The sequence below is a fragment of the Balaenoptera musculus genome, chromosome 10, assembly GCF_009873245.2.
Source record: "Balaenoptera musculus isolate JJ_BM4_2016_0621 chromosome 10, mBalMus1.pri.v3, whole genome shotgun sequence".
In the NCBI taxonomy this organism is placed as follows: domain Eukaryota; kingdom Metazoa; phylum Chordata; class Mammalia; order Artiodactyla; family Balaenopteridae; genus Balaenoptera; species Balaenoptera musculus.
In genome coordinates, this window is record NC_045794.1 from 100656477 (window position 1) to 100672031 (window position 15555).

The 15555-nt window shown below is 41.5% G+C and overlaps 1 protein-coding gene across 1 annotated transcript in view; it reads left to right on the forward strand.

The window, feature by feature from the left end:
* ATXN10 (ataxin 10) overlaps positions 1–15555 on the forward strand; it is a 153781-nt gene that overhangs the window by 41941 nt on the left and 96285 nt on the right. Inside the window, exons 6-7 of the mRNA XM_036865586.1 lie at positions 5754–5834; positions 14021–14186. Of these exons, the coding sequence (XP_036721481.1) occupies positions 5754–5834; positions 14021–14186 (247 nt within the window). The remainder of the gene's footprint in view (positions 1–5753; positions 5835–14020; positions 14187–15555) is intronic.

The following is a 15555-nucleotide window of genomic DNA, read 5'->3' on the forward strand; positions in this document are numbered from 1 at the left end:
GTAAATGAGGAACCTTAACTAAGGCACTGAACTTCTGTGGGCCTCTTCTTCCTTATTTCTAAAATGAAAGAATTGATTTAGGTTAGAAGTTTCCAGACTTTTGAATTTCGTGTCCCATATGTTGTCTTGAAGGCATGTGGACATGGTTACAAACTCACTGGAATGGTTGGTTTGGCACAAGGACTGTTGGGTAGCGACACTGCCTGTCTTGCTGTCTGCCTGTCTGAGCTTGAATGGCAATACCTTGAGATGTCATTCTTGCCCTTTGCTCTGATGACTTTACCTTTTTAATTATATTTGGTTAAAGCGAACAAGCCAGTATTCAGTTCTGGTGACTTTTAAAGCATATGGTTTTGCATTTGACTGGTTACCTGGTGAGCACAAGCTTGACGTCATTGCCACTCAGTACTTATCTGAATAACTCAAAAGTGCAAAGGAATGCTTAGGAGATCTACCTGAAAAATGAATAGTCCATCTGCACCTCTGTGGGTACTCAGAGTTTTTCCTGGGTTGATCCTGCACATCCGGGAGCTGCCTGTCTGTACTTCCCTAGTTTGGGGCCTGGCTTACACTGAGCAGTAGTGCCCAAGTGGCTTTGCTCTACCTTATTGAGGGCCCACCGTGAGGACATTGCTGAGAGCGCTGCCCGCAGTGTCACAAGAGAAGGGGCTCTGGTTTCTCTGCAAAGACTAATTGCCCTTTTCATGAGGGATCTGATTTGCTTTTATCTTGGAAAACCCATGGATTAGAAACTATTCCTGCTTTGTGCAGGCTTCTAGGAAATTCAGAAAACATGCAGATGCTTGCTTCAAACATTAATTAATTAATTCAGTAATTACTGATGGAGTTTTTGAAGTGTACCAGGTACTGTTCATGGCACTGGAGATTCAAAATTAATAAGACGTTACGTTTTAGTGAGAGAGACAGATAATGAACCTAAAACCCCAAATAAATGTATAACAAACGTCAGATAAATTGGAAGAGAAATACACAGAATGTGTACTAAGCTGTCCCTTAGAATGGTACTTGACTCATAGTAAACGCTGTATAGTATTAGCTAGTATTTTATTAGTAGTAATACAAACATGATTGGTACAGAAGACAGACAGTAGAAAAAACAAGAATCAATGTTGGATCTTTTTTTTTTTTTTTTTGGCCATGGCATGCAGGACCCCTGCAGTGGAAGCGTGGAGTCCTAACCACTTGACCACCAGGGAATTCCCATGTTGAATCTTGATTAAGTACTCTGGTGAGGTGATGTGACGCAGAGTAACTTTGTGCTACTTTAAGATTTGGAGGTCAAGGAAACCTTTCCCGAGTTAGTGACATTTGAACCGAGAACTGGGTAGCCAACCATTGGAAGATCTGCGGGTAAAGGTGGAGACAGATTGGGAAGAACAGTCCCAGCAGTGAATACACAGGGTGCAGAGACCCCAAAGCAGAGGCCTCTGTCGCAGGACTAGGGAGCCCAGGGTTTGGACAGCGTAGCGGGTGAAGGGGTACCTGGAGGCCAGTGATGTGGGGCTTTGTGAACCAGGAAAAGGCGATCGATTTACTCTTTGCCATGAGAGGCGATTGGGGAGTTTTAAGCAGTGTATGGAACGACCTGGTCTGTATTAGTTAGTTAGTTATACATACTTATTTATTTTTGGCTGCGTTGGGTCTTCGTTGCGGTGCGCAGGTGTCTCATTGCGGTGGCTTCTCTTGCTACGGAGCACGGGCTGTAGGCGTGTGGGCTTCAGTAGTTGTGGCGTGTGGGCTCAGCAATTGTGGCTCGCGGGCTCTAGAGCGCAGGCTCGGTATTTGTGGCACACGGGCTTAGTTGCTCTGCAGTATGTGGGATCTTCCCTGACCAGGGCTCGAACCCATGTCCCCGGCGCTGGCAGGCAGATTCTTAACCACTGCACCACCAGGGAAGTCCCTGGTCTGTGTTTCGAAGGCTCCCTCTGGTTGCTGCACTGAGGTTGAGCTGTGGGGAGGGGAGAGGGAAGAATGGAGGCTGGGCTGCCTGTTAGGAGGCAGTTGTAGTTGTCAGGAGGCCAGAGTGGCTTAGATGAGGGTCGTCGCAGTGGGGTGAAGAGAGATGAGTAGATTGCGTGTGCTCTGCAGGCGGAGCTGATGAGGCTTATTATGGATTCGATTTTGGGGGTGAGGTGGGAGAGAGGAAGGCAAGGGTGGGAGCTGGGTTTTTGGCTTGTTTGAGTGAGTGAGGTGGGTGGAACAGTTTGGGGTGGGACTAGGGGACATCAGGAGTTCGTTTTGACTGCGTTAAGTTTGAGGTGCCTTCTCTGCATCTGAGTGGAGCTGTCCTGTGGCCTTGTTGACACATATGTCATCCTGCATATGGGCAAGTATGATTGTAGGATAAATTCACAAGTGCAGTTACTAGAGAATGTGCTTTTATAATTTTGACAGACACTTCCAAGTTGTCCTTCATAGATGTTATACCAGTATACACTTACCTTGGCAAATTTTGAGAGTAGTACCGGGTTTCCTTTATCATTGCTAACAGAGTGCGCTATCAAAGTTTTGGATTGCCAGTTCTGCCAAGGTTTAGAATAGTATCATTGTATAGTTTTATTTTGTATTTTTCTTGTTATGAGGTTGAGCATCTTTTTATATATTGAAGAGTCTAATTTTCCTTTATGTACATTCTCATTTTCTTCACCCATTTTTCTATTAGGATGACAGTCTTTTCTATATATGTAGGAATATTTTTTAAATTAGGGATATTAGTCCTTTGTATGAAATAAAATTCAAATTTTTTTCTCACTTTTTTGCCTTTTGACTTTGCTTGTGGCACTTTTCTTCATGTAAAGTTTTTTGATATTTTAGTAGATGAAATTGCTGGTCTTTTTTAATGTCTTAAGATTTTTGGTAATAGCTATAAAGGCCTTTTCTCTACTTAGGTTTTCTTCCAGTATTGTATCATTTCAGTTTTGATGTTTTAAGTGTTTGATCTGCTTGGAATTTATCTTGGTATAAAGGTCTCAGTATGGACCTACTTTCATTTTAGCTCCAGGTAATGCTGGTGGTCACAGCGACAGCACCGTAGTGGACCCATCTTTCCTTTGTCTTTGCCCCATTCCCTGCACCCTTGACCACCCCTATGTGTGGAAAACGTTTTCAATTCAAGTTCCACTTCTTCACCACACATTCCAGCATGTAGAATAACTCTTTCCTTCACTGAGTGTGTCTCAGTCTGCTAATTAGGCCATAAGGATTTTATAAAAATATTGATCAGAATACACTTAGCATGCATTTTTTAGGGTAATTTGTTTGTTTAGGAGGAAGTTCTCCAAAGTGCCTTTTATTTGCACAACCTGATTGAATTGGGTTTGTTGTTTCTTGTCTGAAAACTGTTTCATATATTTTGTCTGCTTTTGTAGTTGTTTAAGGTAGGAGGTCAATTGTTCATCTGTTATGCCTGGAATTGGAAGTGATAGTTGGAGATTTTAACACTCACTTTTTAGCCACTGATAGAAGTAGACAAGCATCAGTATAGATGTAGATGATCTCAGTAGTACTGAGATAGGTAGCCACCTTCACGTGAGTCTGGTTTATAGAACGTCTCAACACTTGGAAAATTTACTTTCTTTTCAACTGTCTGCATTATGTTCACTAAGATAGACCATAGTCTGGGCTATAAAAAGTCTCAATGAATATATGAAAAGGATTGAAAACATACGGAATATGTTCCCTGACCACAATTAGCCTAGTAAACCATAGCAAGATGATGTAGAAAAATTCTAAAGTTTTGGAAATTAGCACATCTAAATAATTGATTTGTCAAAAAGGAAATCACAAGGCAAATTAGAAAATCTTTTGAACTGAAGGATAATGAAAGCATAAAATTTGTGGGATAAAGCTGAAGCAGGGTTGAGAGGGAAATTTATAGCTTTAAGTGTTTATGTCAGAAAAGTAGGTCTGAAATCAGTGACTTAAGGTTCTACTTTATGAAGATAGAGAAGAGTACAGTAAATCCTCAGTAGAAAGAAGAAAATAAAAGGACACAAGTCAATAACATGGAAAACAGAAAAACAATAGAAAAGATTAACAAAGGCAAAGTTGACGCTTTAAAAAGATCAACAAAATTGATTAAGAAAAAAGAAAGAGCACTAATGACCAGTATCACGAAAGAAGGCGTGGTTGTCACCTCAGTCTTAATAAACTCAAAGCTTGGTGAAGCTCCCTTCAACTGACAGTTCTGCAGGCTGAGGGCTGTTTACAGTAACATTCAAGGACATAAGTGTTAGGTCCTGAGTCCCTCTATAAACCCTGGTAGTATTTTATTGTTTATAATTCTCTTAGTACACTGCTCTTCTTTCCTTCAAGCAGTCTTTTCAAGTCCTTTTGTGTCACCTCTAATTTAAATGCTCTCCCTTCCCTCTGCAACTAGGGATTCAACGAACTCCTGATTCTGCTGTCCCATCCATCGCCCCTCTTCCCTGCAGCCCTCTAGTTAGATAAACTTTGTTGTTTCTGTAATTCATGATGTGTGCCTGTGTGCTGCACCTAAGACATTTTTCTCTAATTATCTCTCTATGCGTGTGTCTTTCTCCACCGTTAGAGTTTGGAATTATGGCTTGGGACCTAGCCCCTCGCACACAGTATTTGGAACGTTGTGTTTTTGAATGAATGTTCTTGTGGGAAAATGTTTTGAGCTCCAAATAAGTGAATTATGGATGAGCTTTAGGATCACAGTTTTGTATACCTGGCTTGATATGCATGAATTTCTGTTGTCACTGTTTGATGACCTACCTAAATTGACGTGAAAATTGAGAATTTTGAATATTACCCATTATTGTTAGAAATATTTTACATCAGTGTTGATCACTTATTTGAAAGGTTGTGGAAGAAACAGAATATGTGTTTAGGTTTTGTGTTTATATGAAGTGACACTGTGTCGTGGTAGTTAATATGCTTCATTTGGCTACCATACTTAAAAGGCATACTTTTATTCTGTTATTTATTAAGAAGAGATTAAATAAACCGTGTTTGTCAATATAAATGCTTTACTGTCATGCTTATTCATAACCTTGGTTATGAATAGTATATTCTTTAGTTCTTAAGTCTTCAGATGCCCTCTGGTAAATATGATTCAGAATTAATTAATAGTACTATTCAATCTTTTTAGGTGTCACAGTAGTACTTTGAAGAAATATGCTTGTAATCTTTGCCTCAAGGGTTTCCCCAAGTTGATCTCTCAGTTTCGATGAGTGCATTGCTCGACAGTGAGGATGTTTTCTTGGTAACTTGAGAGCTCCTAAGGAGTAGATGATCAAGCCAGTATTCATTACTGTGTTGTTGGCATATGTTTAAATAAAAAGTATGACATGTCTATTTCTCTGGTTAATTTTAGCACTAAGTTTCTGACTAAAACAATTTAATATGTTTTATTATACCTGAACTTGTAGCTAAATTTCATTATTGTTTAAACTATAGTGAAGTATTTTCCTTTCTCAACTTAGGTAAAAAGTATAGTAGGCCCTTTCCTCCAGTTGAATAAACTTGAATCATTTCAATACATTTTTCAGAAGTAAAATCAGAGAAAAATATTTTGAGAATTTTCATTTTCTTTTAGCTGCTAATAGAAAAATAGTATGTGAACCTCTAAAACATTTGAAGAGTACAGCTAATCAAAAATTCAATAAACAGTACTTTTATGTATAAGATATTCCTATAAAGTAGATAAGGCCATGTCTATTTTACTATGTTTGTAGTAACCAAACCTTTCCCTCCTTTTTTCTTAGGTTCTTGATTATTACAGACCATTTTCTGAAAAGCCCGGAATTGGTTAAAGTCATGTATGCCAAAATGAGCAATCAAGAAAGGTAACCCCAAAAACCAGTGTGGTTTTGAGTATTTAGCATTCCATATAGAGTATTCTGTACACATGACTGAAAAACTGTGTGGTTTCTTAGTTGGCACAAAATCTCTAAATACATGTTTCTGTGTCAGTAATGGTTTTAAATTGGTTGGTTAACATTACAGCTCAGCCACAATAGGCAGTGATTTACGTAGGGTTGCAGAATCCAGGTTGGCGCCATTATTCAGTAAAACCATATTAAAAAATGTTAAGAACAAAATGTTATGCTTATCCCTCGGTTTTATAAAAGTAAATCATGCAGCTGTGTATTACAGCTGTATAGGTGAAATGTGCTCGTTTGTTCACATCCCTGCTGTCATGATTTGGGATACATTCTGCTAGGTTTATAGTTTTCCAGTAGACCATTTTCATTTTAGACTGAAAGAAAATCAGTACCCCTCTGTGACCTTCACTGACCGTGCAGGGGAAGAGCAGTGCCCTCTGAGCCCAGAGACCCTAGTACCTTGGCTCTGTGCTTTGTTGTCATGGTAACTCTTTATGTGACCTTAGCCAGTTCTTTCACCTTGTTTGGATTCAGTTTCTTGACATGTAAAATTAGAGGATTGAATAAAATGATTCCTAGTACTCGGTCCATTCCAAGAGTGTATGTTTTTCCTAACCTGATTGGAAATGTTGCCTTAGGAAAATAAAACTTACCCAGAAGGCACAGATCTAATGATCAAAAACCGTAAAAAATGTTAATCTTTTGATTGTAGTCACAATTTTGATAATTGCTGTGGTTTTGAAATTCTTTCTGTATATTTGGGTTCCAACAGTTAATCTTTATGCACTCCTTTGTAGTTTTGTTAAGTAGTGTTTTTTTCTTCTTTAATATCTTTAACAAAAAGGAAAAGTTTGTGCTTTTAAAGTCAGTTTAAATGCCATATTTATAAATCCAGTACCCCCTGCCACCACTGTCATATGCATACTTCTCTTGCAGAAAAAGAATTAAAATAAGTAATACGAAGCATAGTGCTATAAATTAGTAAATTGCTTTGCAGTAAGGAACGTCCAAATGCAAGGAGAATACACAGTTTAATATTCAAGTTTATATTTTCCATATTCCTATCAGATGATCTATTGTTAACTGATCCATTTCCTAACCAAATGAGGATGACAGACTAAACATTGTCCATTTTTATTTATACAGAACTTGTAGCCACGGCTTTCCTACTTCATACAAATTCCTTACTCACCTGCTGCCTCCTCCCCGTCCTCTATTTTTCTTCCAAAGGAGAAGTGCTTTTTTTCATCACGTCGTCTGTTACACACTGTATCATGTCACACACCTGCTTGCCATTGTATGACACTAGTGTTAGATTGTTAGCTCTGTGAGGGCCAGGATTTGGTCTTTTTTATTCTGTGGTGTCTACATTTCCTAGCCAGTGCGTGGCACGTAACAAGCGCTAAAAAAAGTTTTTGAATGAAAGCTTGTGTAGACGAATGAATTTTTCTTACTCATGAAAAGTTTTATCTAGTATATTCATTAATGTAACATCACCTACTGGATTGGAAACGTCAGAGTTATCCCCACCTCCTCCTCCACTTTCCGCTTTACACTGGTCAGTAAGCCTTACCGAGTATATCACCTTAGTATGTTGTGAATTCACTCGCTTGTTGCAGCTCTGGTTTACATGTCACCTTTGACTGGACTTTGGCTACAGCCTGTTTAAAAACTGTGATAAAATACACATAATATAGAATTTACCATCGTAACCTTTTTAAAACGTACAGTTCAGTAGTTTAAGTGTATTCACATTGTTGTGCAACCAATCTCCAGAACTTTTTCATCTTGTAAAATTGAAACTATACCCATTAAACAACTACCCGCATTTCCCCCTCCCCCAGCCCCTGGCAACCACCATTCTACTTTCTGTCTCTATGAACTTGACTCCCCTAAGTACAGTTGATCCTTGAACAATGCAGGGCTCAGAGGCACCGAACACCAGCGCAGTCAGAAACCCAAATGTAACTTACAGTCGACCTCCGCATCCGAGGGTCCTCTGTGCCCTCGGATTCAGCCAACGGCAGATCGTGTAGTACTGTAGTGCCTGTTTATTGAAAAAATTCCACATACACATGGACCCACACAGTTCAAATCCATGTTGTTCAAGGGTCAACTGTACCTCACATAAGTGGAATCACACAGTATTTGTCCTTTCATGACTGGCTTATTTCACTTAGCACAGTGTCCTTAAGGTTAGTCCATGTTATAGCACGTGTCAGAATTTCCTTCCTTCCTAAGGCTGAATAATATTCCACTGTATGTATTGACATATGTCACATTTTGCTTATCTAGTCGTCCATCGATGGACAACTGGGTTGCTTCCACCTTTCAGCTACTGTGAATAATACTGCTGTGAACAATACTGATTGTTCTAATTTTTGTTTTTCTCTTCTCCTCTGTCATCTACTGAACTGCCTGCGTGGGTCTTGCCCTGCCGTTTAGTGGCGTATATAACTTGTTACAGGATGCAGTTAGATTCCGTGGTGTGGCGTTCAAGGCCCTTTTTAAACGTAGCTTCATTTCCAGCTCCTTCTCATTCTCTCCCCCAGTCACCACACTGTAGCCACACAGAACTCCTCTCAGTTTTCCAGGCTTTCCGTTTGGCTTCATGCTTTTGCGTGTGTCCTTTTCTCTGCCCGAAATGTCCTGACTACCCTCTCTCCTTCTGGTGAATACACACTCATGCTCTGTTGGCCCTTTTCAGATACTGCCTGCTTTCTGTTGGCTCTCCTGACTTTCCCAGGCAAAGTTCTTTGCATCCTCATCTGCACGTTTATCATGATGATTTGCTTTTCTGCTAGAATATGTATTCTTCAAGGACAGAAACTGAATCTTGTGAGTTCTCTATTCTTAACACCCACCAGAATCAGTACTGGAACAGTATTGGAATGGAAAACTCTACTAATATCAAACACTTACTGAAGCCTGTCTGTAAGCTGCCGTCTCTGTTGATACTGTAGACAGCAGATGGCTCCGTCAGCCAAGAGGAGGTGGTGTGCTGCCATGGACCTCGTGGGTCTTGGCCGGTTCCGGTGGAGCTCGCTGTGGGAACTGCTGAGTCTGCTTACTTGTCTTTGCTCGGCTAGGAGGAGGGGATGGGGTCTTGGCAGGAGCGCTCAGAGGTCTGCGGCAAAGTCGAGGCTGCTGGGTTCCCTGTTGACTCGTTTGGGGCAGTGACAGATAATTCTTTGTTCAGAGTGGAACGTTGACAGAATAACAGGATTGAAAAGATACGCTTTTCTCAACAGGGATGTATAACGAATTAACTTCTCCCCTTGCACCTGGAATGGTGCTACACACCATCCTGTGAGTACCGAGTGGACAGTCAGGACATTTTCTGAGTTCTGTGGTTCAGATGAGGGACTGCACTGGAGATTTCTGGGGGGCCTTTGTGGCGTCTCAGCTGGGAACACACACCAGAGGCTCCTGAGGCAAGCCCAGGCTGTGGCCCCAACCTGCTGAATTAGAGTATCCGGTCGGGTTGGGGCTGTTAGATTTAAAACGCTTGGAGGCTCAGTCAGCAAAACAAGCACTGTATTCGTTAAGCACCTGCTGGCGGTCCCTGGGGCCCCAGGGTGCACAGTGCCCACCCGCCCTTAGTGGTGGGAGGGGAAGCGCCATGTGAGTTCGGAAGCTCTTTTCTTGTGCTGGTTCTCTTAGTTGTCACAGTTAGTTGACTCCTTCACCCTGGTAGTTTATTTGGGCAGATTACTTGGTGAAGATATTTTGGATACAGGGTCAAAATCAATTCACATGGTATGATTCAGCAGAAATGAGAGCCTGTGTTTATACAATTTTCTTGTCCCCCTTCCCAGCGAATTGGAGTAATATTGAATTAAACTAGCTGCTCTTGGAAACCAACTTTTGTAGTTTTCAGGTTTATAATTTGTATAGCATAGTACTTAAGAGCAGAGGCTAGTTGTGCCACTCACTACTTCGGGTAAGTTACTTTTTGGAACTCTGTTTCATCTGTAAAATGAGGATAATAATGGTAGGCACCCCCTGAAACTGTCGTGGTTACTAACTGAAATGTATATAAAGCTCTGAGTGCTGGCATGTAATCATCACTCAGTAACTGTGAGTGGCCGCTTCTGCTTCCATATTTCTGCTGTTATTCTCCTCTGATGATCTTGACTTTTTCCTCCAGGTAGCATCACTGTTAATGTATGAAGGCAACATACAGCCATTGTCATTTAATCCTCAAAAAGACCTTGTGAAATAGGTGTTATTCTTGCCATTTAGGTATTTGCCCTGGGTTACAAAGGTAGCAGAGGTGGTATTTGAACTCTGTCTGTCTGATGCCAAATCACTGATCATTTCCCCTGTAACGCACTAACTTCTTATATCTGTAATTTATGAAGGGACTAAGGAGATTAATTCAGCAACAGCTGTCTGCCTGTATCTTGGTTAGCCTGTTTTCCAGGTTAATAAAAGTTTTGGCCTTTGTGGCATGCCATTCAACAAATTATACAGGTGGAGTAGTTCAAATATAAATTCAGAATTTGTTGGAGATGTCAGTCTTTGAATTACAGATATTTTATTTCCAGAATTATAGGATATTATTTCCTGCCCTAGAACGCTCATGAAACTCCCTCTCTCATTCTTTCCCCCTCTGCCTTTGCCCTTCACTCTCATAAAAAACTTACCTGTTTCAAGATGGTGCAAACATGGCTTTTGAAATTGTAGACTGCATCAATTTAAGCATAACTTTAAAATATGAATCTTGCTATAGAATTTTCTCCTAAAATCCTTCACGTGTACATTGCTGTCAGTTTTTTAATGAAACAGGAATCATCATTTTGAGGACAGGGTATGTAACTGTTCAATCAGAAGTGAATTAGAAGTAGAATGACAGCCAGTGATTGAGAGATAAAATTATAGAGTGACTCTGAGTTGAGTGGTGTGTCTGGTGAGCCTGAGGCAGCTCAAGTGATGATTTCTGGTTTAAAGGAAGTGAGACTGAGGTGTAATAATTTTAGACAGCCAGTCTCTGACCTCTTTGACTGGGTTTGGCCCCCCCCCCCGGTTAAATTATTTAGTTAGTTAGTTAGTTTTGGCTGCGTCAGATCTTAATTGCGGCACGGGATCTTTTGTTGTGGCATGCGGGCTTCAGAGCACGTGGGCTCTCTAGTTGAGGCTCTTGGGCTCAGTAGTTGTGGCGCACGGGCTTAGATGCCCCGCAGCATGTGGGATCTTAGTTCCCTGACCGGGGATCAAACCCACGTCCCCCTGCATTGGAAGGTGGATTCTTTACCACTGGACCACCAGGGAAGTCCCTGACTGGGTCTTTCTACTTTTGCATCCTTCACTCCTGAGTGAATAGATTTGTTAGACCACTTGTGTTCTGTTATGTTTTCAAGGAAGTATTTAGTGTGGTTCCCCCGAGACTGGAAGAAGTAAGACATTCCACATTATGTCCCATTTTCCCTGACTGCAGTACTTTTCAGTACACATATGTTTTCTGGCATAGAAGTGGGGATGACAAATGAAATGCACAATCAAAATAAATGCTTCTGAAAGAAAATTTCCTACTTGAATTATATGTCCTGTGTGTGATCCCTTTATTTTATGAGAAGGATTTTTTGTTTTGTTTTTGTTTTTGTTTTTCTTTTCCTTGGACGCGCTGTGTGGCTTGTGGGATCTTAGTTCTCCAACCAGGGATTGAACCCGGGCCCTCGGCATTGAACCCGGGCCCTCGGCATTGAAAGCGCGGAGTCCTAACCACTGGACTGCCAGGGAATTCCCGAGAAGGATAGTTTTTGATGGTGGCTAGAAGTAGAGGGAGTTGGAGAGTTAGGTGGGGATTCTGGGTGGGAGAGCCCCATATATCAGACTAAAGTTTTTGGACCCACTCCTTAACAGTGGGAGCCTGTAAAAGTTTTTATTGGCAGATGACTTAATATAAGTACGATCATTTAATGAAGTATAATTTTTTCTCAGGTAATATCCAAGCTTGGTTTGTATTTTTATATTTTAAAGATTCATTTCTGATTTTTTTCTCCCCTTTTTTCCTTCCAAATCACTCATTCCCCATCTCCTTAGATCTCCCATCTTTTTTTTTTTTTTTTTTTAAATTAATTAATTAATTTATTTATTTATTTTTGGCTGTGCTGGGTCCTCGTCTCTGCGCGAGGGCCCTCTCCAGCTGCGGCAAGTGGGGGCCACTCTTCATCGCGGTGCGCGGGCCTCTCATTATCGCGGCCTCTCTTGTTGCAGAGCACAGGCTCCAGATGCGCAGGCTCAGCAATTGTGGCTCACGGGCCTAGTTGCTCCGTGGCATGTGGGATCCTCCCAGACCAGGGCTCGAACCCGTGTCCCCTGCATTGTCAGGCAGACTCTCAACCACTGCGCCACCAGGGAAGCCCTAGATCTCCCATCTTGTAATCACCTAACAGAGTGTAGAGGTGCATCTCCTGAGCCAGGGAGAAGTCTGAGGGAAGCGCTGCCCCTGGGTGACTGTGTAAAGCAGGCAGGAAGTCTGCGTTTACCTCACCTCTTGGGGCCACCTCCCATGTCTCCCCCTGTCGGCCGGTCTCCTTGGACCCCAGGGCCTTCCTGTGGCTGCTGGACAGCCTGGGTCGCACCACCCCGTGGCCCACCTTTTGTCCTGAGCCCTCCTGACCCCTTCGGGATCTGCTCCTTCCTCGCTCCAGCTCTGCCTGGTGTTTGGTCCTTTCCCCCAGTTACGACCTGTCTTGTTCCTCCTTCCTCTTCGCCCTGTTTTGGGAAGCAGTCCACTGGGTGCTGAACTCCCTAAAGCCAGGGATCACGACTTCTTAGACCTCGAAATAACTGCCACATTACAAGGAATATTTTTAGAGCAGACATTTGGGTTCCTCTTGAATCATACGCGCTAGGTGGCCTCTTCCTTAGCATTCCCGGAGGATCGTCCTGCTCAGGGAAGGTGGAAGGCCTGGCTCTGGGCCAGAGCACCCCGTTCATCTTCAAAGATCGTATGTGAATTCGAGAAAACAATCATACCCCAATGCTGAACTACTTGTTGTTCTTCTGTGCTCAGCCGAGGGGATTATTTGTTTGTTTTGTTTTGGGTTAATAATTTCTATAAGAAATCCGAAGTTTTAGGAGTTCTGAAAATCGCTGAGGTCTGTGGGTGATATTAACAGACTGATGATCTTTGCCAGCCTTTGGCTAAAATACAGGAAGAGTTCAGCACGTTTTATTTTCTACTTGAAGCAGTAACCAACTCTTATTTTTCTCTTAGTGAGACATGCTCCCTGCCTAATGCAAGTATATTTTCCCCCATTTGCTAAGCATTTTAGATATTTGTATCACTTCTGATATAGAAATACATGAGAATTATGCATATCAGAAAAAAATCCCAATCAGAATGTGATTTGGAGAAACATCCTACTTGATTTAGGCTGGATAGATTGTTCTGTGTATGATTTGTTTTTCCTGGGAGAAGGAAAGAGATTGTTGAATAGAAATATTTAAGTGATAATTTAAATATTGAAGTAAAAATGGCCTAAGTTTGGTCTTCAGATTTGTGTTTTTTGTAAAGTAAAATAATGAAACAAACAAAAAACCCAACCTTCACAAGTAGAATGAGTGGGTAAAGCATTTGGCCCAGGAGACAGAGATTGAATCCTGTGTTTGAATCCTGCCACGGCAGCTCAGTATGTGTGACACTGGCAAGTAAATTGATTAGCCTCACTAGGCCTTATTTCCCCCTTTGCTCTTGGGGCTGTTGACGGTATCTGCCTCATGAAGGTTTTGTGTAGATTGAATGAGGAAAGGTATGCAAAATGTTTGGCTCTGTAGTAAATAGTGAATAAATGTTAGCCCACTTAACTTTGCTATTGTTATAGCAGATGTAAATACTATAAAACTTAATTTGACAACATTTCTGAAATGTGGAATTATTCCAGTGCTGAAAGTAATGGATATAAAAAGGTGCTTGGTTCTGTAACCAAGTCACATCAAAGAAATCAAGATTTTAAAAAACAGGCAGTTGATGAAGATTAATTGTATTCACAAAAAATATGTTTTCCCTAGCTAGACATTATAAACAAGTAAGGAATTTAAAAATAAAAATATTCTCTTAAAATGGCCTCTGTAAATGTTTTTAGCGTTATACAATTTCAGTATTGCATATTCACGTAAAAATCTTTTATGTTTTATAGGGTTACGTTGTTAGACCTTATGATAGCCAAAATAATGGGTGATGAGCCGCTGAGCAAGGATGAGATCCCCGTGTTTTTGAGCCATGCCGAGTTGATTGCGAGCACTTTTGTGGATCAGTGCAAGACTGTGCTGAGACTGACCTCTGAGCAGCACGCTGATGATGAGGTGAGAGAACAGACGGAGTTTCTGACCCAGCCGGGCCCTCTAAGGACAGAAGCTTCAGAAACTGTTATAGGGACTTCCCTGGTGGCACAGTGGTTAAGCATCCGCCTGCCAGTGCAGGGGACACGGGTTTGAGCCCTGGTCAGGGAAGATCCCACGTGCCGCGGAGCAGCTAAACCCATGCGCCACAACTGCTGAGCCTGCACTCTAGAGCCCGCGAGCCACAACTACTGAAGCCCACGTGCCTAGAGCCCGTGCTCCTCAACAAGAGAAGCCACCGCAATGAGAAGCCCGTGCACCACAACAAAGGGTAACCCCCTCTCGCCACACCTAGAGAAAGCCCGTGCGCAGCAGCGAAGACCCAGTGCAGCCAAAAATAAATAAATAAAATAAATTAAAAAATGAAATCATTCTGTACCACCTATTTGTAAGTTCCTGTTTTTTCTTCTCCTGAATGTAAGTTAGTTGCATGAGGGCAAAAGTTTTGACTGTTATGTTCAAAGAACTATGTACATAGTAGGCACTTTAGTGGATATTTGCTGAGTGCACAAACAAGCAATACATAGTGAATGTCTTTTTAAAATGCCGGTGTAGCATTCTGTGTAAAGAATTTACCATAATTATTTGTCTGTAATTGGACACTTGAGTTCTTATTTCTGTTTATTATAATTAGTGCTGTAGTCTGTGTCTTTGTAGTTATGTCTTCATACATTTTAAAATTCTCCTCGAGCCTGCCCTAGATCATTTAGGTCTTTTCTTTACTAAGGAGATGGACACTAGCTTACAGTAATTCTGTTTCCCTCCTCTTTACTTCAAGAATTCTCTTTATTTTTGTCTGCTCCTTCCTTTCCTTCTGTCTTAAAGTTAGCATTGTTCTTTCTCTGGAATACTACTCAGCAGTAAAAAGAAATGCACTTCTGGTATAACAACAGAGATGAATCTCAAACATAGATTGGAAATAGACTAGAGAATACACTGCATGCGTCCATCTCTGTGAAATTCTACAGCGGGCAAAACTTATCGATTGTAACAAAGCAGATCAGCTGTCACCCGGGCTGGAAGTGGAGGGGTGGAATTGATTGTCGAGGGACATGAAGGAACGTTTTGGGTAATAGAAGTGTTATATGTAGCTGTGTACAGTGACACAACCCTACTCTTCAGATGGACATATTTTATTGCATATGAATTATATACCTCGAGTGTCGATTTCAGCATGTTTGAAAACATCACAGAGGTTATTTCCGTGCTGATAGGAATGGTGAGTAGAGAGGTAATCACTTGGGCGCAGAGGCGGGAATAGGTGAGCAGGCTGCCCTTTGACAGGCCCGTCCACTTGCTGTCTCCAGATGGGAAGGTAGGGAAGGTGGACCCT